Here is a 24,029-nt window from a genome sequence, read left to right on the forward strand (position 1 = left end):
CCTAGAGGGAAGAGGAGTGGAGGAGAGAGATAAGAGGAAGAGAGGGTATGGATAAGGGAGAGAGCGAGACGGAGAGATAAAGGGAGAGAGAGAGCGACAAGAAGAGATGAAGAGCGAGAGAGAGAGAGGGGAACGTGAGCCGGAGAGAGCGGGGAAGAGAGAGAGAGAGAGAGAGAGAGAGAGAGAGAGAGAGAGAGAGAGAGAGAGAGAGGCAGGGGTGCAGGGGAAGCAGAGATGAGGAAACAACAGAAAAGGAGCGAGAGGGTAGAGAAATCTCTTCCTTCAATCTCTCTAGCCATGCCGGATTCCGTCTAGAGAGAGAGGGGGGAGAACGAGAGGGAAGGACAGAGGCAGAGAGAGAAGGAGAAGACAAGACAGACAGAGACTCGGTCAAGTCGCGCCACGTGTGAAGCGAAGTCACTACTAGCAGTACCTGTACGTAATATATAAGCTTTATACGATAGAAAGGATACATCCTGACTTGTCCGGTGCGCGTGCCGATGGCGAGCAGGTTGAGGTCGGGATCATGAGCCATCGCCGTGGGTCGATGCGGGAAGCCATGGTGCACAGTCTGAAACAAACGATGCGCGGGTGTAAGCCATGGTGCACAGTCTGAAACAAACGATGTAACATGATGTAAGTGGGGCATGGTGTGGTGTAGTGGGGCGTGGTGTAGCGTGGTGTGATGTAGTGGGTGTTGCATGGCGTGGTGCGCGGTAGTGAAGGCCAGTGCGGTGTAATGTAGTGGGGCGTAGACAGCGTGGTGCGGGTGAAGTGTGGTGCATGTGGTGTGGCGTTGTGTAGGGCGGTGCGGTGCAGTACGGTGCAGTGTGGCATAGTGTGGTGTGATGTAGTGGGGCGTGGCGTGGTGTGGTGCGGGGTGGCATGGTGTTACGTGGGGCAGTGCGGTATGCCGTGGTGTAGTGCGGTGTGGTACCAGGCAATGTTGAGTGTGAGCGGTGTGGCTACGACACGACACTGCCTCATACCAACACCGCCTGCACCACACAGGGCATTGCCATTGACATTAACGACGAAAGCAGCAGCAGCGACAATCAGTACTCAGGCTTCAGAAATTACCGATGCGAGTCGATTGCGAAAAGGTGACATGCCGTGATAAGCACGGGGTGCTATCTAAGACTAGAGGGGGTGATGTCGAAGGCATTTTGCGGATATAGGAATAACTGAAAACAATAAAGACGACTTTGGGTTAATTTTGTTTTTCCATGGCCGAAGAATGTTGTTGCCCGGCTAGAAATCTGTGGTGAAAACGGGCCAGCGATGCGCGACAAAAGACTAAATGGTAGAGTATAGTATGGAAACCAAGTACGTGAGTTATGGACTAAGAGTAACCAGGAACTCAGTGCGTGAGGTGTCGACTGAGCGTAGATAGGAATCCAGTACGTAAGGTACAGCACATGGGAGCTACGTACGCAAGGTATAGACGATAATTACACAGGAGCCAAGTACTAGTAGGTATAATGTATAGAAAATCGAAACTTAATACGAGAGAACGAGACGTAACATCCGCCGGGAGCTTCACGTGTGAATACACCTACTAAGGAGGAAAAGATTTCTCACATAGTAACGCTGCATGTAGCAAAGACGCAGTAGTTATCATTTATCAAACACACGCGGTGTATGTGCGTGCGTGAATCAAGCAGTCTGGGGGGGGGGGCAATCTTTCACAGCTATAGTTGTAACGCCGCAGAAAAAACACGTAGCGGTTAGGCGGCGTATGTTTATGATAGCCGGGAAGAATCGCCGAGCATTTTGCGCTACCAAGGGCATTACTGTTGCACCCCCCTGTACGTCTTCATCGGCGGGAAAGGTCAGTGACAAAGTTGTTGAAAAACGACCGCCTCCTGTCGAAAAACGAGTTTTCGACACTGTCGGCGCGGCACAGGAAATCGCAAATGACAACGTGCTTGCAACGTGTTGAGCGTTTCCTACGGGTACAGAATTACCGATACGGGGTCGCAGCGGTTCCCAAGCCCGGACACCGCTCACCGGTTCGTTCGTTACAGTATATTACAACGCGGTCTAGACGAGTTAATTGGGAACATATTTAGTTTACATAACGCGGTGAAATAAAACACTTAGATAGAAAATGAGCGCGGACTTCTCCAGAGGTTCTCTACGCTTCCATATACTACATTTTTCCTCGTAAATATTTTTTTAACCAAATCGGAAGACAGAATCAGGATTCTATATTATACTACTTTATATATGCATGTATTTAACTTGTACACATGCAGGCACGCACGCACACAAGCACGCGCGCACGCACCATCTTCGCTCGCTCGCTCTCCCTATCTTTCTTTCTTCCCGTCTCTCTCTCTCTCTCTCTCTCTCTCTCTCTCTCTCTCTCTCTCTCTCTCTCTCTCTCTCTCTCTCTCTCTCTCTCTCTGTCTGTGTATATCTTGCCCTCAGGCACGCACACACCCTTTGACGGACAGACAAACGCGCACACTTGAATTCCGTGTTCGTACTAAAAGGAGACATGATGCAATCAATTTGTACTCGGCGTTTTCGGAACCTTGATGACTTCGCTAGGCAGGCACGCACACACGCACGGTCAGTTATTCATTAAATAATTGCATGCCTTGTGAGCAAACACATGCAGCTGCCAAGGAAGTTTCTCAGTAGCTCTTCTGTCGACTGACTCTCGGACGCGCTGCATTTTCAAGTGGCAGAATAACGACTGAATTAGTGATCCGAGTGGGCAGACGCATGCTATCTCTTACCATTCACACACGATAAGCTGTGACGCAGGTTGTCTGTTAGGCGGGCACTTACAACTCGGGTGATACTCCATTAGGAGTGTTCCCAACTCAAACAACAATAACATAAAACATAACAACAACAACAACAACATAACATAACATATATATATATATATATGTGGTCATGGTCATATATTAGTTTGTGGTTTAATGTCATTTAGGTTAGAGTTTGGGTTAAGATTATCAATCATTCATCATTAATCATTAATGATATCAAAGTTGGGAACACTCCTAATCGAGCGTTAGCCTACAACTCAACTATATTTTGCACACTACTTTCGCCATTTTTCGCTTGTCTTACTAGAGGGTCGCACTACATTTCTACCCCTACATGCGGCAGTTACTACTTAACTATATTTCGCAAACAACTTTCGCCAGGATTCGCTTGTTTCTTGTCTAATGTCTTGGTAGGGGGTCGTCGCACTATATTTCTACCATTTTCCCTCCTACATGCGGTACCTCATCATTGTCATGTGCCCTCTTCCTTATCCTTTCTTATCCGTAAACCATAAGTCGTGATTTTAATTCATATTAATTTCTCGCCGTATTTGTGGGACCCCCCCCCCTCCCAGCATTGCGTTACTATCACCAGACACTCATCATTTTCTAGCCGCGGTCTACCTACGATGCAGCATCCCATACAATCTCACTACTGCTACTATCCGCATCCCGCGTGATGCTGCGTGCTGACTAGCTACTTCGGAAACCTTGCTCGCTCGAACTGTTGTTGTGGCAGCGATGCGTGCGTGCATGCGTGCGCGGTGTGTGGCGGTGCTACAATACAGGAGACAGTGAGTCGGTCCGTCAGCAGCCGTACCATACACCGTCTAATTACAGCTTAAGTCATGCATCACTACAGCCACGTAGCGAGCGAGAGCACGAGAGAGAGAGCGCGCGTGCTGGCTGGCTTCTCGCTTGAAAATCAATAGTCCTGTCTCGCCAGCCAGCCACTGCTTTCTCGCCGCCTCAGCGCACACTCAGCCAACCTCTTCACCCTCCCCCTATCCTCCCCTCCCCCCACCCACTCTGTCGTTGCTTGTCGCCTGCAGTCGCCCAAGCTACCGGATTTCAAGGTTGTTTCACATCATTGTGAAGCCATTTCGTGAGCTTCATTTGGATGGTAACATGTGTCTTGAGGTGGATTCATGTGTTTCGGTGCGGGGGGGGGGTCGATTCGAATGGTCACATGCCATTATGTTTTTTAATTTATTTCGTACGTTTTGAGGCAGTGTTGTTAACTTTACATCCGTTTTAATCCCGATCCGTGTGTCTTTACTGTGTTTCGATGCGGCCCCGTGTGTTTTTAAGATACGCTACGTGTTTTTCGCATGTTTCGAGGGACGTTTCGTGTATGTCTACTCTTTCACTAATGCCAAAAGTGACCATATTTCCGAGCGTATACAGTCCAGAATAAATACGGGCTCGTTTCCCTTCTTGTTTTCACTTCTTACCCACGCAAACTTAGTACGTAATAAATATAGGTCATTGCGGTCTAGACGTGTCTTATCATTTTCACCAAGATGGCAAGATATCACGAGTGAATACTTCTACACCTGAACAGGGACACATAGCGACATTGCACCAGCACAAGCGTACTGTACACACATAAAGGAAGATATGACTGCGTGACTCAACCACCGAAGGGTGCAGAGGTTATGTGTCCCCTCTACTTATCTAATATAGACTTTGAATTTGTTGGTGCTTTTTGGTGTACATGGAGAAGCTGAAGCAATTACCTATGAATCACAATAAAACCGTTTATACACAGGTGCAAGAGTACATAAGGGTAGGGGCCAAAGCAATAACGGCAAAACGCAAACCAAAATTTAGGGCCGACACGAATTTAACCAAACTCAGACATGAGATTTTTTGATCGCCAATAATGATTTTTGGTGGGGATGTTATCCGTTGGCAGCCCGGATCAGTTACAAAATGTCTGGCGGTGCTTTTTCCAGCTGGCGTTCACACAGCCCTGTTAAATGCGATCAAAACCCTTGCTAAATCCACTGTCAGTGTGACTGTGTCCAATGCATTTCACACGCAGCGCATGCACACAAAAGCACCCACTAAAATACACAGTTCACAACTAGCAATGTCCACTTCAGAGACACAGAGAGACTCAGCCTTGCTGACCCAAGTGAAAACACAATGAACATTAGCTCCTTATCTTGTCCGCCTACACGCTTCAATGCCTATGTAAAGAGTGAGCACTGGCATGCTGATTGGATGAAATTGGTATATAATGGACACTGGCCAAGCACTAAATAGTTGAACAATAGTCAATTTTGCATTCACACTTGAGGTATCCTAAATGCATTAGCAATGGCCCTGGCATTTTCTATAGTTATTAATCACTGAAAGAGCGTCTATTCACTACGTATATCATTACTAGTTATAACGCAATTGGAATACGAAGTTAACGAAGACGTTTAGGCACCTCATTCATTAACAAACCTTTTTAAAGTCAAACAGCTCCTTCTGTAGCTTTTGCCTAGCTTCATTATCATGGTGGGGAAGACCAGGAACATGGGGAAGGGTCCGCGACCGAACAAATTTCAGTATTCCTGACATGATGGAACCTGCAACAACAAGACTAAATGTAAGCATAACGGCGCATTTTTATACGGCTAGAGTTTGCACAGCTGCACACAGTGTGCAGTAAGGAATACAGCGGGCGCGGTGCCGTGTTTCCGTGTCCTTTTTGTCATTGTACAGATATGGTCAACTTTACACGTAAATGCTCTAGACTAGACTTCGATATCCAATATTATCATCTCTCACTCAGTACCCACGTCACACGACCTGGTCACTATCTCTGTTGCTGATATGAAACGTTGTTCAAAGTGCTGAGGTGCATTTTTTTTTTTGATTTATTTATTTCGATAATTACTAAAGCATACATTACATTGATAACAGCATAAATAAACAAAAAAATGCAGCTAGAAAATTATCGAGGATGAAAACACAAAAAAGCGTGGCTTAGCAATACATTTTCGCTGTGGCTATATGCCCGGCAGCCGGGCATGGTCTTCGATTTTCTAAGGACGTGGTACACTGGTACCCGAACGGTTACGGTATCAAAACAATGCTTACCCAGCTAGTCACCTAAAAACTAGGCGAAACCACTATTATAAGTTAAAGAGTAAAGTAGCCAAACGAACCATCCGGTGACAGTCTACCTTGTTAGGATCTAACTTATGTGATAAGTAGCCCCAACAAACGGTCACGTAATGAGAGACGTGTGTATTTACGTGTTTCTCAGCCTGGCCAGACTATTGATACTGATAGAGAGCACAGGTAACAAATACTGTCAAGACCACGCACCACTTCACGTCTTATAACTCAACTGCAGTAACGACGTCCCCAATCCACTCCCCATGCAGACTCCTGTGCAGACACAGCGACTACGTTAAAATGTACCACTTCACGAGAAATGTGCTTAAAATTAGCTACTAACCTCTTTAGCAGTTGTCGGTATGCCAGGTGAAACGGTTAGAAGGCTTCCAGTACCCGCTTTCACACAGGTATCCACAGACACTCACTTTCAAACCACCGCCCGAAACAGTTCCAAGCAAACAGTAAATGTTACGCTTTCTACGATAAGTGGCACACAACACCGTATCCTGCCGCGACCTATTTCTCGTCGCAAAACTCGCTAGGACACAGTAAATCTATTAAAGTTAGCAGTTTCATCAGCGAGAAATGCGCAGAAAATGCTGAAATACAATATAAGCTCAATAATCACAACTTATTGTGCATTACTGTTAGTGGAATTTGTAATGTAATATATTACTGGACCGGTTAACATTGGCGTACCTAGATATCAATGCGCCTCGTATACACCATTCCCACGCTCCCTACTGGGCGGCAACCAAACAAAAAGCTGGTGCGAACAATGAAGGCACGTATACATACATAGATACATACACGGAAACACGTACGCACGCACGCACACGCGAGCGCGCGTGCAGTACGTGCGGACGTGCAGGCACATGTACACGAACGTACACGCTCGCTGTATGCGTACGTATACACGACGAATACACACAAACCTCTCTAGTATGTATAGCTGGAGTGAGCGTATAGTGTTGAGAATATAAATTATGGCTATAAATAAATTAGTATTTTATTTGGCAAGTAGTCATCTATGCAATCAATATCGGATTTGTATAAATCTTCTAGGTTTAAAAAAAAACAGGCATTTATAGCTAATAATACTTCATGCCAAAAAATTATGATAGATTAATTAGATGGATGGGAGTTTATCCCAAGGCCAAAAGAAGGTATATTTTATACCTACTCATTTTAATCATATAGATTTTCTTCCCGTTTAGCCTTAAAATCTAACATTTATATCACATATCCCTTTCCATTGAGTTTCGTCAAAAACGTTAGTTGTGTGGAAGTAGGTGAACAGATCATAGTTCGGATATTTCATATATTTTGTTTGCTAGAGGAACTGATAACTAAAATTCGTTGCTAGCTTCATCTACAGCAAGAAGCAATTAAAGAGATGTAAATTCTCAACGAGAGTAAAGACGACAAGATTAATACAAAAAACGTGTACTTTTTTTGCACAGACAAATATTTTGCCTTTTTATATTTCAGCATATCAGACAATGAACACTGCAGATACTCGTCATTGTTCCTTATTTACATGCCGCGTAGGAACAGCAACATCAATGTGACACTGCTGCCCTCGTGTGGCCAGGTGGAGCGACAAACGCGTACCTGCAGAGCTAGCTATCTGCTGTACAAAAATATCACCAGAACTGTACGTATATAACAAGAATGAAAAACTTTAGTTTTTTACATTTTGTGTGAAAATGATACATCCTAGACTGTCGACAGTCCCTCAGATTTAATAAACTGTACACTGATCCAACTCCGTGCTCGACCACGTTCAGTGACAGTCTAAACATGATACAGCTCTGACTCGAGTTTCTTGCCTTTCATGTCGCAAAGACGCCAGTTCAAGCTAAAGTAACCTAAAAACCCTCTACATAATTACAAAACTACTTGCAAAGCGAAAAAATTATTGATGGAAGTCTACAAACCTAACCCACGAGGAAGAGCCCTCCGCCGCTACTAACAGTGATTTTTTTACCCACACACACGTCAAAATCGGGCTTTGTCGCGTTTAAAATCTAACCACCTGGATGTCGTCATGATTTCGGAACAGGGAAGCCTGCGTCCCTGCCTGCTCACACTCACTAAAGCAACTCGAGGCCACCGAACAGACGCTAAAGCCGACAGGCCTGTCGCTCGCCTCATTGTCGATGGCAATGCATCGTAAGATAACACCGATAGGTTTCGGAGTTTGAGGTCCCCCCTTGACTGCAGGGATTGCAGCAGACGTCGAAGCGAGGAGTGAGCTAGCGGAGAGCTGTGGTGACGGGCCGCGGGGTCTGTACTGGCCACACCCCGACCTAGGGGGTAAACCCGCAACAACGTGACTCGCCGGGATCGAATCCTAATGCCTAATCGTGTTGATGTGTTGCACTACGTTAAAGCTACCGCCCGATGCGGACCGTTAACCGTAGACCGAAGCACGTGCCGCCTGTCTGTCACTCTTTTTGTTTGATAGGTCACGCGGTCATGACAGGTCAAAGTTCAGTTTAGATCGCGGTCTTCCAGATATCGATACTCAAAGGTGAATGCGTCCTTCTTCCGTTGGCCCCATTTTTCATAGTCAAAGTAGATGTACGTGCCCTGCAACAGGAAAGTCATGGTGTATAAGGTTGCTTAAGAGAGTTGCAATTGCGGCACTGAGAAATGTCACGTGAAAACTCATAAAAACACTAATGAAAACACGTTCTGTCACCTGTCTTTCTGTCTCATACAATCCTTTCCCTCTCTACCCCACCCCTTCTCACTCGCACGCTCTCTCTCTCTCGCTACCTCCCCTACTCGTTTTCTCACCCCCTTTCTACGTTGCTCACACTCACCTACCCCAATTCTCTCTATCACTGGCTCCGTATCCTCCTCCTATCTTTCTATATCACTCTAATTCTATTCCACGCTATGTCAACATAGTCATAACAGCAGTGTCGCACAAGCATGTAACACACCTGTTCGTATTCGTCAGTGATGACCTTTGGCTCTTCATGACGTTGAAACCACATCATGTACCGGGTGTGAAACCTCCACGACTGTTTCTTCAATGCCTTTGCTGCCAAATACTGAGCTTTCGTGCCCTGAATGACAGCCAACAAATCAATGAGTCGCAAAAATATAGCACGCAATAGAGAAATTACTATCTATACACATCATGATGCATATTTTCTATATGAGAATCTAGTGCACGTTATAGAATATAATCAAGATAACATCAAAGCATTGACACGTTTGTGCAATATATTGATACAATGACAACAATTTACACAGTATACATAACGGGGAAAAAAATACACATGCCACCAGTTGTCTCACCTCTAGATAGTAGAATATAAAGAACAGCGATTCAGTAGAGAGCCTCTGGAAGAAATCTACGTTGTTATGATTTGGTGGTGGCACCTGTGGGTACCAGGTAGGCGTAACACACGGATTACGTGGAAGATACTGCCTGTAAAACATGTATGGTTGTCTGTAAAAATCTAGTTAGTACCGCCCGGACGCCTTAGTCTGTATTGTACTTATTCTTGCTAACTGAAGACTAGTAGATCTGTAAAGCCTGCCGCACACGGTGTGTTTTGTGCTGCGCCATCGGCCACGCGTGGCTGATGGCGCAGCACAAAACACACCGTGTGCGCGTGCAAACACAGCGATTTCTTGCGTGTGGAAAATATCACACGTGTTTGATATTTTCTTCCACGTGTGGCAGATTCCACACCGTGTGCGGTGTGCCTGTGTCAAGTTCCACACCGGCTCTATGTAACCGACCAATAGCAGCAGGTCAAGCGAGTCACGTGATCTTAACTTGCGGTTGCAGCGCGGTTGCACTGGGGTACACGCACGTACAGGCAGATACACGCACGTACACGCGGGTATACGCACGTACACGCGGGTACACGCACGTGCACGCGGGTACACGCACGTACACGCGGGTACACGCACGTACACGCAGGTAAACGCACGTACACGCACGTACACGCGGGTACACGCGGGTACACGCACGTACACGCAGATACACGCACGTACACACAGATACACGCACGTACACGCGGGTACACGCGGGTACACGCACGTACACGCACGTACACGCACGTACACGCGGGTACACGCGGATACACGCACGTACACGCACGTACACGCGGATACACGCGGATACACGCACGTACACGCGGGTACAGCGGGTACACCGCACACAACGTACACGCGGGTACACGGAGATAACGCACGTACACGCGGGTACATCAGCGTACACGCAGATACACAGCACGTACACCAAGGTACAAAACAGCGGATACACACAGCGTACACGGCGGTACAACGCACGTACACCGCGGGTACAGGAGATACAACGCAACAGTACACGTGCGTGTACCCGCGTGTACGTGCGTGTATCCGCGTGTACCCGCGTGTACGTGCGTGTACGTGCGTGTATCCGCGTGTACCCGCGTGTACGTGCGTGTACGTGCGTGTACGTGCGTGTATCCGCGTGTACCCGCGTGTACGTGCGTGTACGTGCGTGTATCCGCGTGCACCCGCGTGTACGTGCGTGTATCTGACTGTACGTGCGTGTACCGCAGTGCAACCGCGCTGCAACCGCAAGTTAAGATCACGTGACTCGCTTGACCTGCTGCTATTGGTCGGTTACATAGAGCCGGTGTGGAACTTGACACAGGCACACCGCACACGCTGTGGAATCTGCCACACGTGGAAGAAAATATCAAACACGTGTGATATTTTCCACACGCAAGAAATCGCTGTTTGCACGCGCACACGGTGTGTTTTGTGCTGCGCCATCAGCCACGCGTGGCCGATGGCGCAGCACAAAACACACCGTGTGCGGCAGGCTTAAGGTAGGTTGAAATGGCTATGCTATTGAAATGCTTATGTGAATTTTTCTGGGGAGGGGTCTGTAGCTTTCACCAGATTCGCAAAGGGGTCCATGACTCAAAAAAGATGATCTAGTTAGTACCGCTAGGCATCAAGCCAGTCGGCTTTAAAAAAATAAGTATGTGTGGATTACATTCGGGCCTTGTTGAATTGGTTTTTTTTTTTTTACATAATATTCACCTCAAATTAATCAAACACTCATGGATATTCTTCAACCATGTTATCGAGTCATAATCCTACGGTTATTAAATGTAGCAGTTCTTTAAATCGTTCAATAACGACATTGTTGAACAACTCGCTGAAGTTTGGGCTGGGGTTGCTGTTGTTCAATCACTAAAGTGACTTTCGCAGAATCACCAACAGACTTTTTGTGAAGTACTCATGATCATTAGCGTAGCACTCACTAAACCTTGCACATCTGGTTACCTGAGTCTCTCAGAGTCGGATGGATGTGGAAGGTGGCGTGTGACGTACTCCAGGCTCCGTTGTTCATACAGTTTCTGCTTGTTCAACTGCACGTGCCCTGCAAACATATACACAGAGTTCTCTACGAGATCTACAACCCTAAACCAGTGTTCGAAATAAGGGCTATCCGTTTGTCCTCACTTATCCATTTCCACGGAGGACAAGTAGACCTGTCCAGTAGCTTGTCCGCTGGACAAGTAGCTTTTTAGAGCAACTTTTTACAGAAATTTTCCATCATTTTCTACCATCGCAGGCCGCCCGTATTAGTTTCGTATTTTCGATTCGTATTTTAGATACAACCCGACGAAATTGAACTGTTAGTGAACTGTAGTAAAATTATAAAGTAAGATATTGGGTCTAAAATTTAATTTGATTAAATGTATTACACATTTACTATATTTCTATGTTATTAATCAGGACAAGCAAAAATTTTGCAGGACAAGCAAAAATATCTAAGTTTTTTCCTTATTTCGACCACTGTAAACCCTCTACACTAAATATAAGAGACAGCTTCGCTTATTCTCATGGAAAGATTATCGAAAACAACAAAACAATCTTCGATTCTTCTTCACATACAAAACAACATTTTTTGGAATGAGTACATTAGACTTCACAATAACATTAAGAAAAATTTCATTTGATGAATAATCAACATATATTAATCTGACATTTGATCAACCAAACTAGCTGTTTACGTCAAGCCGTTGTCGGAACTGTTGCCAAAATGTTAATATATTTAGGTTTACCATAATGTCAAATTACGCCTGAAACGAATCAACCATCTCGCGTACCCAGAGGCGCGACGCTTTTCGTAGAGGTGGTATTTGCACGGTGGTTGCTGCCTGTTCCACTACGCTTCTACCGTAAAGCAAAAATTACTCATGAAACGAATCAACCACTTCACCATACCCAGAGGAGCGACGCCGAGTAGAGGTGGTATTTGCACGGTGGTCATTGCCTGCTCCACTACGCTGGACTGCGACGTTGACAGCGACACGGTCGTCGTGAAGGCACCAAGGCCGTATGCGCTACTACTGTAACTACCCAGCAGCGACGACGTCGGCAGCAGCGCAGATATACTGGTGTCGAGCACTGCACAACGCAATAATCAATTATCAATCAATTATTGTGCAACACGATCACATTGACGTAGACGTCATATTGATTAAGCCACATATTGACGCGAAGCGGGGGACATAGATTGCGTAACTAAGAGACAACAGAAATAAAGTTTTGCCTCCACACTCGGCCTTGTTTCAATAACCCCCGATGATTTGTAGGATAATATGCACTCTTCTTATTCTCCCCCGCTTTTGACATCCCCCTGGTTGCCATGGGAATGAAACGTACTCTTCCTGTCGTCGAGGATGCTCGTTGCTACGGCGGTGAAGTCGGATCGCGCAGGGAAGCTGGTGACGAGGCTCGTGGCCAGGCTCGCTGCCGCCCCCGCCACGCTCGCCACCTGACTGACCGCCGCCGCGCTCACCGATGACTGACCGCTGGCCGGTATCGTCATAGAGGGCGCTCCACTGCTGCCGAGCGCCAGCTCGGCCATAGCCTTGAGCGAGCCGACCACGCTAGCGGCTTTCTCCTTCTGCAGCATGATGGTTAACGGTCGTTAAGTCGCTAATTATTTAATTACAATCGTTATTCGTATTATTCGTAGTAAATTAAGTAAGTCATTATCATCGCTGTTGTTGTTGTTGTTGCAGTCGATCTCAGTCACAAAAGAAGTTAACGTCGAAGCTAGCCGAGTTGCTCGACCCATGTCCTCGAATATAACTGCCACCTTCCACCCGCTGCATATTGAAGCCAGACCTCGATTTTCAAAGAGTCGACGCGTCGAGACAAATCATTTCACATCCCTTAAATACAGTCCTTGTTTTTCGTAACTCACACAATTTAATTTTCTGATAAAATAAAATGGCTTCTCAGTTTATATTTGCATTTTTCTTTCAGGACTTTCTTGTATGCCGTCACTCACCTTGACGTCTGCAGCAACATGGCCGTTCTTCACAGGGTCTGGACTAGTCGCTGCCGGTTCAGCAACCGCAGCTTTGCTAGTTGTTACCGTGGCGACACCGTTAGACGCCCCCGACACGACGGAGTGCAGCAGTATAGACGTGTGTGTTACGGTGGATGTTACAGGTGGTGAAGTAATGGCAGGACCATTCTGCTGCTGCTGCTGCTGCTGTTTCTGTTGTTGCTGCTGATGCTGTTGCTGCTGCTGATGTTGCTGGCTGGACTTGTTTTCTAGTGCACAAAACCAATCACCCATAAACCACTTGCAAAGTCGATCTTGCTCACGCATGATAACCAACACGAATGTTCACAATGCTAAATAGAACACCCTCGGATAAAGAGAATAGATAAAAAAACCTCATCCCAGACCAACTATGGCTTTGCAAACAGAGCATCCACGGCAGAAAATGCATGACATACCTGTGACCCCCAAACGTACACGTCCGATGAACATTTACACAAGGAACGACCGTGCGCATTCAACACGCGTCGGCGCGGAACGTGCGGGTGAAATTCGTGACTCGACGCAGGGTGCGCATGGGAGAGAACGCGGACAATGCGACATGACGCGAGCAGCATCTACTCACTCCAGCAGGCAACCTACCTGAGTGGTTGTTGTGATGCTGCGGGGCAGCGACAGCGACGGAATACGGCGTGATCGGCGACGACGGCACCACGTGGTTCACAATACTGCGCGACAACAAACAAAAACGACGACGACGCGTGTGAGCGAGACGCAAAAGGCACAAAGAGGCGACACTAGACCGGCGCCGGGGTTTCTGTTCGGTTCAGTCCCCCATCGTTCCGAGGGAAACGTGCGGCCGTCAACGACGCCCCCACCCCCTCACTCTCGAGCAAACTCAATTTTACGCCCGGCTTTATTATCTCGCTCCGAGTGAAAGCCTTGGTATCGAGTTATTTCATATATATTCTTTATATTTCGTATCGAGCAACTCGGCATCCACGTCCTGTCACTCCTAGCAAGGCGTTACATAACGACAGCCACGTACAGCGTGTAAAGCTTTTCTTACGCGTAAACTTGATCGCGACGACGCGTCACCAACCTTCCGGGAAGGCGACAACGGCACGACCGTTTACTCACCTGTTTGGCTTACTGGGACTGACAGGGATGAGTGGGAAGCCGGCTGCGGGCGGCGGCGACGCTATCACAGTCGTGGTAGGCACGGCACTTACACTCCGGTGCGATCCCTTGCTAGACAACTGCAGAGGGAAAACGAGAAACGAGATTTGACACCACGCGACACCCTCCCCACGTTTGCCGCACTATCGCGTCGCAGGCAGTCAGCAGTGGACACAGTGTATGGGCCACGGAAACTCTTATCGTTATCTCATGAGATAGGACCTACCGCGGCACGATGGCCGGAGTAAAAACGAGCGCAGGAAACTGAAATGTCATCAGGTGTCTGGCAAGTATCACATCGTAACTGGTATTGCGACCTCGAGGAAAAAGGAAGGAACGTTCACTTATCAGATGAATTGCTTGTACACTCGCGAAAAGACGAAACTCGTTGTCCCATGCGAATTATTCTCCAAGTTATGTTGACGTTCACGTGCAAAGCGTAATGGCATCATGCGCGCAAAATAGTAGCAATCGCAAAATTGGACGCACGCATCACAGTTTTATTTAGTCGGCAGGCATCACCCGAAAAGCGGTCGCGCTAAGCAAATAAATGCGAAAGGCTCGAGATCGGTTGCCGTCGTACGGTTGCACTCGGCTCAACACGTGGCATGTTGCATGTACCATCATGTTCACTCTCTCTCTGCGGTGGCCAGTGATCGGGCGGAAGCAGAGCCACATAATCAGAGATGAGAACGTCCACGGACGAAATCAGTGTGATATATTTCTGCTTACTGGTAGAATAGCACAAAGAGCTATATTGCGTACCACAGGTGCCAAGTACTATTGGGGGGTCCGGGGACCCCCCAAATTTTTTTTAATTAGATGCTTGCATACGCGTTCTGAAGCACAAAAATTTCGAAATCTAGCTTGTTCATGAACGCCGCCATTGCGCGCGCATTGCCGCACAGTGGGTGAATAAATAGTACATTTGTCGGCTGCGGGATGGCGAGCTCAGATGTAAAAGAGCATCACTAGCCACGGGACAGTTTCTCACTGTCCACGGGTGGCAGTACACCCGTCCTTACAGTTTTCTCAACGAATTTGAACGATTTGGAAAATTGATAATTTTTGAAAGTGTTAAAACGCGGGAAACCGCGGATCCGCGGGAGATTCTCATCTCTGCATAATATCCGGTTAGTGAAACTGAAAGATTACCTAGTCCACCTCCTACAATTAGCTACGGCACAGGGCATGTGGCGCATTCACCAGGCAACCTAAAGCAATCGGCAGAGAGGCTAGGCATTACTAACCTCTCGCTCAACAGATTTTCTCTTCGACTTCTCTTCATCGAGATCTGAGTTATCCTGAATGAAACACTTATCAGCTGTACAACTGCACAAATTTTCTACCCGTTTTTAACGTCCCTGTATTCATCCGCCTGCACACGCATGTTCGCAACCACCACCCACACACGCGCACTGATGTACAAGTATACAGAATGCAGAACAGAGTGAATACACACATATGCATACTCACACGCACGCACACACGCACAAACACATGCACACACACTCACTGATGTACAAGTATAGAGAATGCAGAACAGAGACTGAAGAAGACACATATATGCATATGCACACGCACACTTGTGCTTTTGCAGTCGACCACCCACCTTAACCACAACTAAAATTTCTCATGTTTCGAACGCCACCAATGCACAAAACTACGCGCGCTCATTTCCGCTCGAAGCCTCACCGTTCTACCCCCCCCCCCCTCTCGCCGCCCGCCCCCGCGTGACGTGCGTCGTGCGCCCTTCCCCCAGCACCTACCAGGGAATGGTTGATGATGAGGCCAGGCGACGGAGGCGGAGAGCTGAACGTAGCTGACGTCGGCGAGCCGCCCGAGATGTTGGTCGTGTCGTCGTCGAGCGAGACGCCGACCCGCATGTGCTCCCCTGAAACACGCATGTGAACACGTACAGACACACGTACGGGCACAAGTACGGGCACAAGTACAAACACGCGCACGTACAGACACGTGCATGTGCTCCCCTAAAACACACACGCGCACACATACAGATGTGCGCACGGGCATGTAGACGCGCGCACGCACACGCACGGACATGCGCACTTCTTCGTATGAAGTTGCATGCACAGATAGCAGACATTTAAAATGCTACAATAGAAAGGAGAACAGCTAGTCATCGAAATTTCCGGCATTTAAAAGGCAACTCGGTCAGTAAGCAGACGTTCCTTTATGGCAGAAATCACCACAAACAAGATATATGCGTGGAACTGCATTGCCTTTCCCAAAATTAGTTAGTAGCAGCACAGCTGCAATAGCAACAACACCACCACCACCACCAGCAGCACCAGCAGCACCACCACCACCACCACCACCACCACCACCAGCACAGCAGCAGCCATATAGCAGAAGTCGTACACTCTGCTACTTACGGACTTCATCCAGATCCAAATCTTCGTATACAAATTCGTTTTCCTCAAAGTCGTCGTCCTGACCAGACTCGATATAGTAGTTCACATCATCTTGAATCTTTTTGATCTGCCGGCGCAACATGTTCACAATTATGAGACGGGAACAGATTTATCCACGTACTACACACAATGTAGTGAAATACTTCCCAAAAAAATTCCAAAAAATTTTGCAAAAAGACATACGACATTCCAGTATTTCTCGATTGGAATGGTACACCAATATGTATTGTGATACGATTTTTTTATCTTTATCTATATTGATCTATATGCATGATTTTAGTCAATTAGAGTAAAACGATCTCTTGTACCCATGGAAGGGCAGAAGAGATCTGTCATCTACCATCATAGAGACGTGTTGAAACTCGTTTACAAAGTTTTGGTTACCTCGCAATACCCGTGCACATCTATTCATGCGCACGCACGCACGTGCAGTGCCAGTATTGTTAGAGGCACCTACCTGATCGACATCTATCGTATCATTGTCCAGCATGCGCATGATTGTTTCTAGTTGGACTATGTGATATCGATGCCGCTCCAATGTGTTCCTACACTCGTCCGACCGATCGTGATTCTGAAGGAGAACACGAGAAGATAAGAAAAACAAAGACGAGGCAATTCGCCCATTCAAATGCAGGAACTCAACAGAAATGAGCACGGGAGCTCCAGGATATGAAAGCAAATGCAAAAACTCATTGAAGTAAACGTAGAAACTTAGAAAAGCACTTGTGAAAACATACGGAATTGAACATGGGGATTTTTGAACTCACAAGAGCATATACAAAAAAAATTCATGCAAGTGACACAAGTACTCCTAGTTGTACATGTGGAGAAGAGAACCGAGACAAACAGAAGCCAAATCACTATCTTGCGATAAAAAAAGACTTGAGCCGGAAAAATTAGTAGCGCCACACGGACACTACTTTCACTGGTAATATGGATTTTCAGCATAACAAGTCAACTGTAGTACATACACCGAGTTTCTTCTTTTTCGAACCAGCCGCTAACGTTTCAACCTCGCTCTCTAACTGATCTACTTGTATGTTGAGCTGTTGGATGGAATTCTGAAACAAATAAAAGCCTCGTGATAAAAGCTGCCACACCACAACACTGACAAACAAGTGCCGCAGAGCGACAGCGCTCAACTGACGTGTACTGTAGCCGGGTATTCTTCTGATAAACTCACTGGCAACCGAATCAAGTGCGCCCTCCCACCACCGCGTTGATAAGCTTTGCTATACCGGTAGTACAGTAATAAAGATATAGCTGTGTAACTTTAATGACTTCGCTATATTAACGTTATCATGGATATGCGTCGAGCGCGAGCGTAGTGGCTGGTGGTGGGGGAGGGTGGGGTTAGGGCAAGTGGAGGGGCCCTAATAGCAAAAGCAGTTCAGTCTTTTGTTAACAGTCAACAAATTCATGTTTAACCCTCCTTTGAAGGGAAAAGGTTATCAGACCACTTGCTCTTCGCACGTCAGCGGAAAAAGCTAGATTTCATGGTCGCTTTCAATAAAGTGATAAAAATGGTAGGTCAGTGCTGAAAAAAAAAAGTTTTGCACTCGTCCGTCAGACTATGTCCTCAGAAAATGTTCTGATATCTGAACCTTTCCCCCACCGCCCTTTGACGTTGACCTCCAAATTTCGCATTGGTGATGAGATTCGCTCCCATCACACTCTATACACCGAATATTAAGAGCGTAGGTAGAGCCGTTGAGATTTGTGCCGGCATTTCCGTATTTCCTCCTATACCTTAAGTTAAGGGGGAAATATTCCGCCTCCATTGACACATCTCGACCTTTGACCCCTTGACCCCTCAAATTCGACACCTCGAGTCCTTTTTAGCGACCCCCCCCCCCCGACGTCCCGAATATCAAGATCGTAGTCGAGCGCGTTAAGATTTGTGCCGTAACTGTGACACACGGACGGACGGACATTCATGCGATTCTACAAGCTGCATCTGACTTCGTCAGCTGAGCTAAAAACTGCTGACAGTGGAGCCTAGAGTTACCAACTACTAAAACTGTGATGACCTAGAATTTACTTACGTTTCTTTGCGGCTGTTATGTATACGTAGTGATAGCGTTAACAGAGACAGTGTTTGTTTACAGGCGATCACCTTGAGATTATACATTGATATCCAAAACTTACTGATAGCCAACTATGAATCTCTTCCCGTTCTTTTGTCGCCGGATCTAACTTGTTGACAGCACCTAGCCCTTCCTTCGAGTACGACTTGGTTTTAATCTCTCGTTCAACAACCTTAAACCTCTCCATTTGCTGCAAAAAAAATGATGAAAAGATTGTAGAACAAGAAATTTGTAAAACATTTCTTTACAATGAAACCGGTTTCGTTACATACCAACCAGCTAAGAGAGGCTATACATTCATTACTATTCTTACACAATACTGACACATCATTATATTCTGCATCAAAACAACCATTACATACTATTGCATGCGTTAAACAAAATGGGTTGGTTGTGCACCTTAAAGAAAACAAATAAACAAGCACACGCATATATAACAATTACACCTATAATTAATAACTGCCTGTCTTCTGTCATGTATTATAAGGCAGGTACAGGTGTACACCGTACCCCAGATATCGCACATGTAGTGGCCCAGGACGGCACCGCACACAATATACCCAACTATCCCCAGTATGATGGGCTCACAGAAACGACGTTATCGCGTGAATAAACACGAAGACAGATCTAGTGGCCCAGGACGGCACCGCAGCACATCACACAATATACCCCGACTATCCCCGGCACGATAGGCTCGCAGAACCACCACCACCAGCACCACCACCACCACCAGAATCACACCACACCAGACCCACCACCGCCACCGCCACCGCCACCGCCACCGCCACCGCCAGAATCACACCACACCAGACCCACCACCACCAGAACCACTACCGCTACCGCCGCCGCCGCCACCACCACCACCACCACCACCACCACACCACACCAGAACCAGTTTTCGTGTGAACAAACGCTAAGCCGCGTAGGTACCGTCTCGATGAGCTTGCGAGCTTCTGCCAGCGACCTCTTGTCCTTGATGTCGTTCGACGCGCACCAGCTCTTGATCTGATCGCGCAGCCGCTGCAGCTTCTTGATTTCCTTCTTGAGGTCAGCTTCATACTTCTCCTTTTGGTTTGCATTAGGAGCCGTTTGCACCTGCAAATAGATGTGAATCAATAAAATAACATTCGGTTATGTGATATGTTTGATTCTATCGTTGTGTTGCATTTTAATTGTAACTATTTTTGACTAAGGATCACGTTATTTTAAATATTGTATATATTCTTAAAGATGATTTTAGTTGTAGTGATATAATTTTATGAACCAATATTTTAAGTGATATCTATGTCTTACCATGGGACATATTATTGTAAATATCATCAATTTCAGTTTTATACTGCCTGATGATATCGTGTTTGCAAAATTTATTTTAATTGTAACGTTTTTAATACTAGTTTTGCAATAAACCTATTATCTATCTATCTATCCATCTATCTATCAATATATATATATATAATCGTGTGGCAAATAGTCCTGCGAGTTGCACTCCTTAACCCGTCACAATATGTGGAGGCATCTGATAGAGTACTTGACTAGCTAATGGAAAGAACTTCGAGAATTTTGTTTCCTTGTAACTGAATCTAGGTAGGCTGATTCATATATCACATGTGAAAATACATTTGGGGGAATCTGATAACCTACTTGTAACCGTACTAGTTTGACTCATTACTATATCAGATTAGATGGAATCAAAAATATGAGAGTTCCTGGATGTAAAGAAAGACCCACATGGAATATGAAGGATATGCCTATGGGCAGGCATTGCAATTACAACTTAACTATCAAGTCATACCTTGTAATCGGTAATCAAATTGTATGGAATCAATAAAACTCACCTTTTTCCAGATGTCTTCAAACGTTTCAACACCTTCCTGGACTTTCTTTAGACATCGGTCAATCTCCGCTATAATAAACATTACATAATCAATAAAAATTTTATGAAAACGAATAAAAACTCTTTTTAGCTCTTTCCTTTCTGACTATTTAAACATTTGCTTTAATCATTGAAATTTTTCTAGTACTATACTGCATTTACTTATTAAGTCAGAACAACATTTAAGATTTTAGATTTCTTTAATGCCTCTTTCATCCTTTTACTGGGAATACACATCCAAGCCGGATTCTTTATTTCACACTGCAGCATTTTATCATCAATGTATCAGGTGTACACAACTATTTTAGGTATAAGAAATATGGATATGGCTTATTATAGGGGGCCATTACTGTGATACAATTATATTGTGATATTATCATGCCTGCACAGGTCTTCAACATTTTTGTAATTTGTGCAGATGTAGCTGAAAAACTGGAAGTGTAGATCACTGGAAAATCGATGAGAGGGACATGAGGACTCCCATGCTCACCGCACCAATGCATCCACAAACTAATACCAGAAAATGAATAGTAAAAAACATGAAGCGGGCATTTACGAGCAATTCAAACCTCCACCTCACTTATTGTTTCCCAAATATATTGCCTACTGTATCACCGCACCAACCCATCCAAGAATTTATACCAGAAGATGAATAGTAAAAAAAGTGAAGCAGACATTTATGATCAATTCAAACCTCCACCTCACTTATTGTTCTCCAAATATATTGCTATGTGTCAGAAATTACCACCTGAAGTACTAAAATGCATGCCTGGCTCCATCTGGAAAGCTTACAATTGCTTTGCCATAACCCCACCCCTTCACTAATGGTTGGTGGCCCCCTGTTAGCCGATTCATGGATTTGCTAATAGTGTCAAGAAGCCTTTAATCAAGAATGGTTGCAATAAACTACTGAAAGAATATATATTACCAAGAAGTAATTATTTAATTGTTTTCTGTGTTCTTGCCATGACCGATAACATTTTAATATAATGGGGTATCGTTATTAACACTTATAACCTGACATGCTGTACATATCGCTTACTTGTTAGATTCGTTCACAGGAAAAACAAGAGAACTATGTCTAACGACATGATCTAAACGATTACGGTGCAGGATCATTACGGTATAATTAGTGATGTCCCGATGATCGATTATAATCGAAAATCGATCGATTATAGTCTCAAATTCGATAATCGATTATGAAAACAAATAATCGATTATCGAAAATACAAATTTTTTTTTTTTTAAATTACTAAATCGCAACATGGACATGTATTGGTAGCGAAGTAGAAGTGCATCAGTGTGTAGTCCAGAGGACATGCACCTTCATGAATCATTGTTAACATAGGTCCTGTCTGATTGCAGAGCGGTACTAGTGTACTTATAGACATGGACAAATTGGACAGTGTCTTTGTTTTGGTTTGACACTGTCCCACAGATGTTATCCGTAGATGAGATTCTACTCTCCGTATTGTTTGTTACATTATGTTGGAGAGGATATTCCATTGGCAGGACATTAACTCGGCTACACAGCCTACACTATTAGAACACAAACAACTTACTTACTATAATAAAGAACATGTCTTGATCATGTTTGTTTAAAACTTTTAATGTTTTAATAAAGGCATTTAAACCATTTCTTTTTAAATTGATTAAATACTGTATAGGAACAGACATTGATATACATACAGCAACCTTCACAGAGTTAATAGGCCTACATGATCATAAAACATGATAATATTGAATGCTATGTATAATTGTATATACAAAGTAAGATTAAATTAAATCTATGCTATTATTAACCGATTATCCGATTATAATCGATTATCGATCGGTTAAGGGAAACCGATAATCGATTATGAAATTCCAGCCGATTCCCATCACTAGGTATAATACACCAGAAGAAAGGGGGATAGGCATTCATTAGCAGAACTGATGATAAAGCTTCTCTGCCGCTATTGTCAGGTCTCAAATGACGTGCCTCTTGCCATGTTCGCTGGCAGCTGATTCTATTCTACTGTTGTATTTATAAAGAGATGTCAGGGTATGTCCGATTGCTAGGAATTAGATTGAATTAGTTAATTGGTAAATGTGCCTAGGACTAGTTTGCTGACTGATCTACTTCAATACGTGTTATACTTGTAACGTACACCTTGCTTGGTTTGGAAATTAAAACCAATTGTACACCTGAGAAATTTATAATCATGTCATAGCTGCACATTGTCATTTGTTTGGGATAACTGACGTAAAAGACAAATGTAGCAACACCTTGTCATTTAGGTATTGCAGTTTCGGCTGTTTAACTAGGATCAAGCATTACACGACAGTTATAGATTGCGAGTAGTTACTAATTACTTTCTGTTTCTGTTGTAGTACGTTGCAGTATCAAAATTTAGCATCAAGTTTTTGGCAACGGAATTATACCAAATAATTTTATGTATTGATTGCATATGACTGAATAAACGTTCTACAAGGCAAGGGGGAAATAGGGATCTCTGTTTTTATTATCGTTGTTAAAATTCTACCAACTATTCTATTCACTATTTCAAGTTTTGTATTTTGTAGTAGGCCTAGTGTCTAGCGATTTTACGTTGCGACTTCAAATCAGGCTTCAGTTATTCAACACATTTAGTCCGCTGACCATTATGCCTTCTAACAATTGATCATGCGGACAAATTATATCTACCTTGAAGCTTCCTCCTATCAGCCATCGCTATGTGTTTCCAAAACTGTTTATTTTTATCATATTCAGCCAAAGTTCCGATAAACTCGGACTCGGCAAACTTTATGTTTACACTTCGCAATCCCAAAATGGCCACTATCCTTGGGCCGAAGACCACCAGTGTAGTAACGAATACGCACGGAATCTATTTACTAATGGGAAACTATTTTACAGCATTAAATCATTGCAAAACGAGCACAGTTATAACATGTTAATTCCAGCTTATATGACTAGAGTATGTTAAGATACGCTATGACAATATTACATCTATATCTATTACAAATATATCAGCGGAGGGATATGTAATATGAAATTATAAACTGATTACTGGCAGCACATGACACGATCGTTCAGCCATTGGAACCAATCACAGCTGTTTCTGTCAAGATACGGGAAGTATTTCGATCATCATCTCGACAGTCTGCAGCCCGGATCCGCGCGAAGCGCGAACAGCGCCATCTCATGGCGCCATTAGGGTCAAATCGCTGCCCAATATG

The 24,029-nt window shown here is 44.9% G+C and overlaps 1 protein-coding gene across 2 annotated transcripts; it reads right to left on the reverse strand.

Annotated features, from left to right (window-relative positions):
• Positions 1 to 7,354: 7,354 nt before the first annotated feature.
• On the reverse strand, positions 7,355 to 23,651 carry LOC106806633 (CCR4-NOT transcription complex subunit 3-like). Of its 2 annotated transcripts, XM_014808634.1 has the most exons (18): positions 23,497 to 23,651; positions 20,773 to 20,840; positions 19,868 to 20,032; positions 18,999 to 19,127; positions 17,822 to 17,911; positions 17,308 to 17,421; positions 16,812 to 16,917; positions 16,185 to 16,309; positions 15,666 to 15,719; positions 14,377 to 14,495; positions 13,879 to 13,964; positions 13,237 to 13,505; positions 12,603 to 12,846; positions 12,162 to 12,344; positions 11,214 to 11,310; positions 9,219 to 9,351; positions 8,858 to 8,983; positions 7,355 to 8,498 (listed from the first exon to the last, which is right to left on the reverse strand). In XM_014808634.1, exons 1-18 carry the CDS (start codon positions 23,519 to 23,521, stop codon positions 8,400 to 8,402), a joined length of 2,232 nt encoding a protein of 743 aa, XP_014664120.1. In that variant the 5' UTR covers positions 23,522 to 23,651; the 3' UTR covers positions 7,355 to 8,399. The 2 variants fall into 2 exon arrangements, with proteins under 2 accessions (XP_014664120.1, XP_014664121.1); XM_014808635.1 differs by lacking the exon at positions 15,666 to 15,719.
• Between the last annotated feature and the right edge of the window lie 378 nt (positions 23,652 to 24,029).

This window comes from Priapulus caudatus, unplaced genomic scaffold, assembly GCF_000485595.1.
Source record: "Priapulus caudatus unplaced genomic scaffold, Priapulus_caudatus-5.0.1 Scaffold170, whole genome shotgun sequence".
NCBI classification, from domain to species: domain Eukaryota; kingdom Metazoa; phylum Priapulida; class Priapulimorpha; order Priapulimorphida; family Priapulidae; genus Priapulus; species Priapulus caudatus.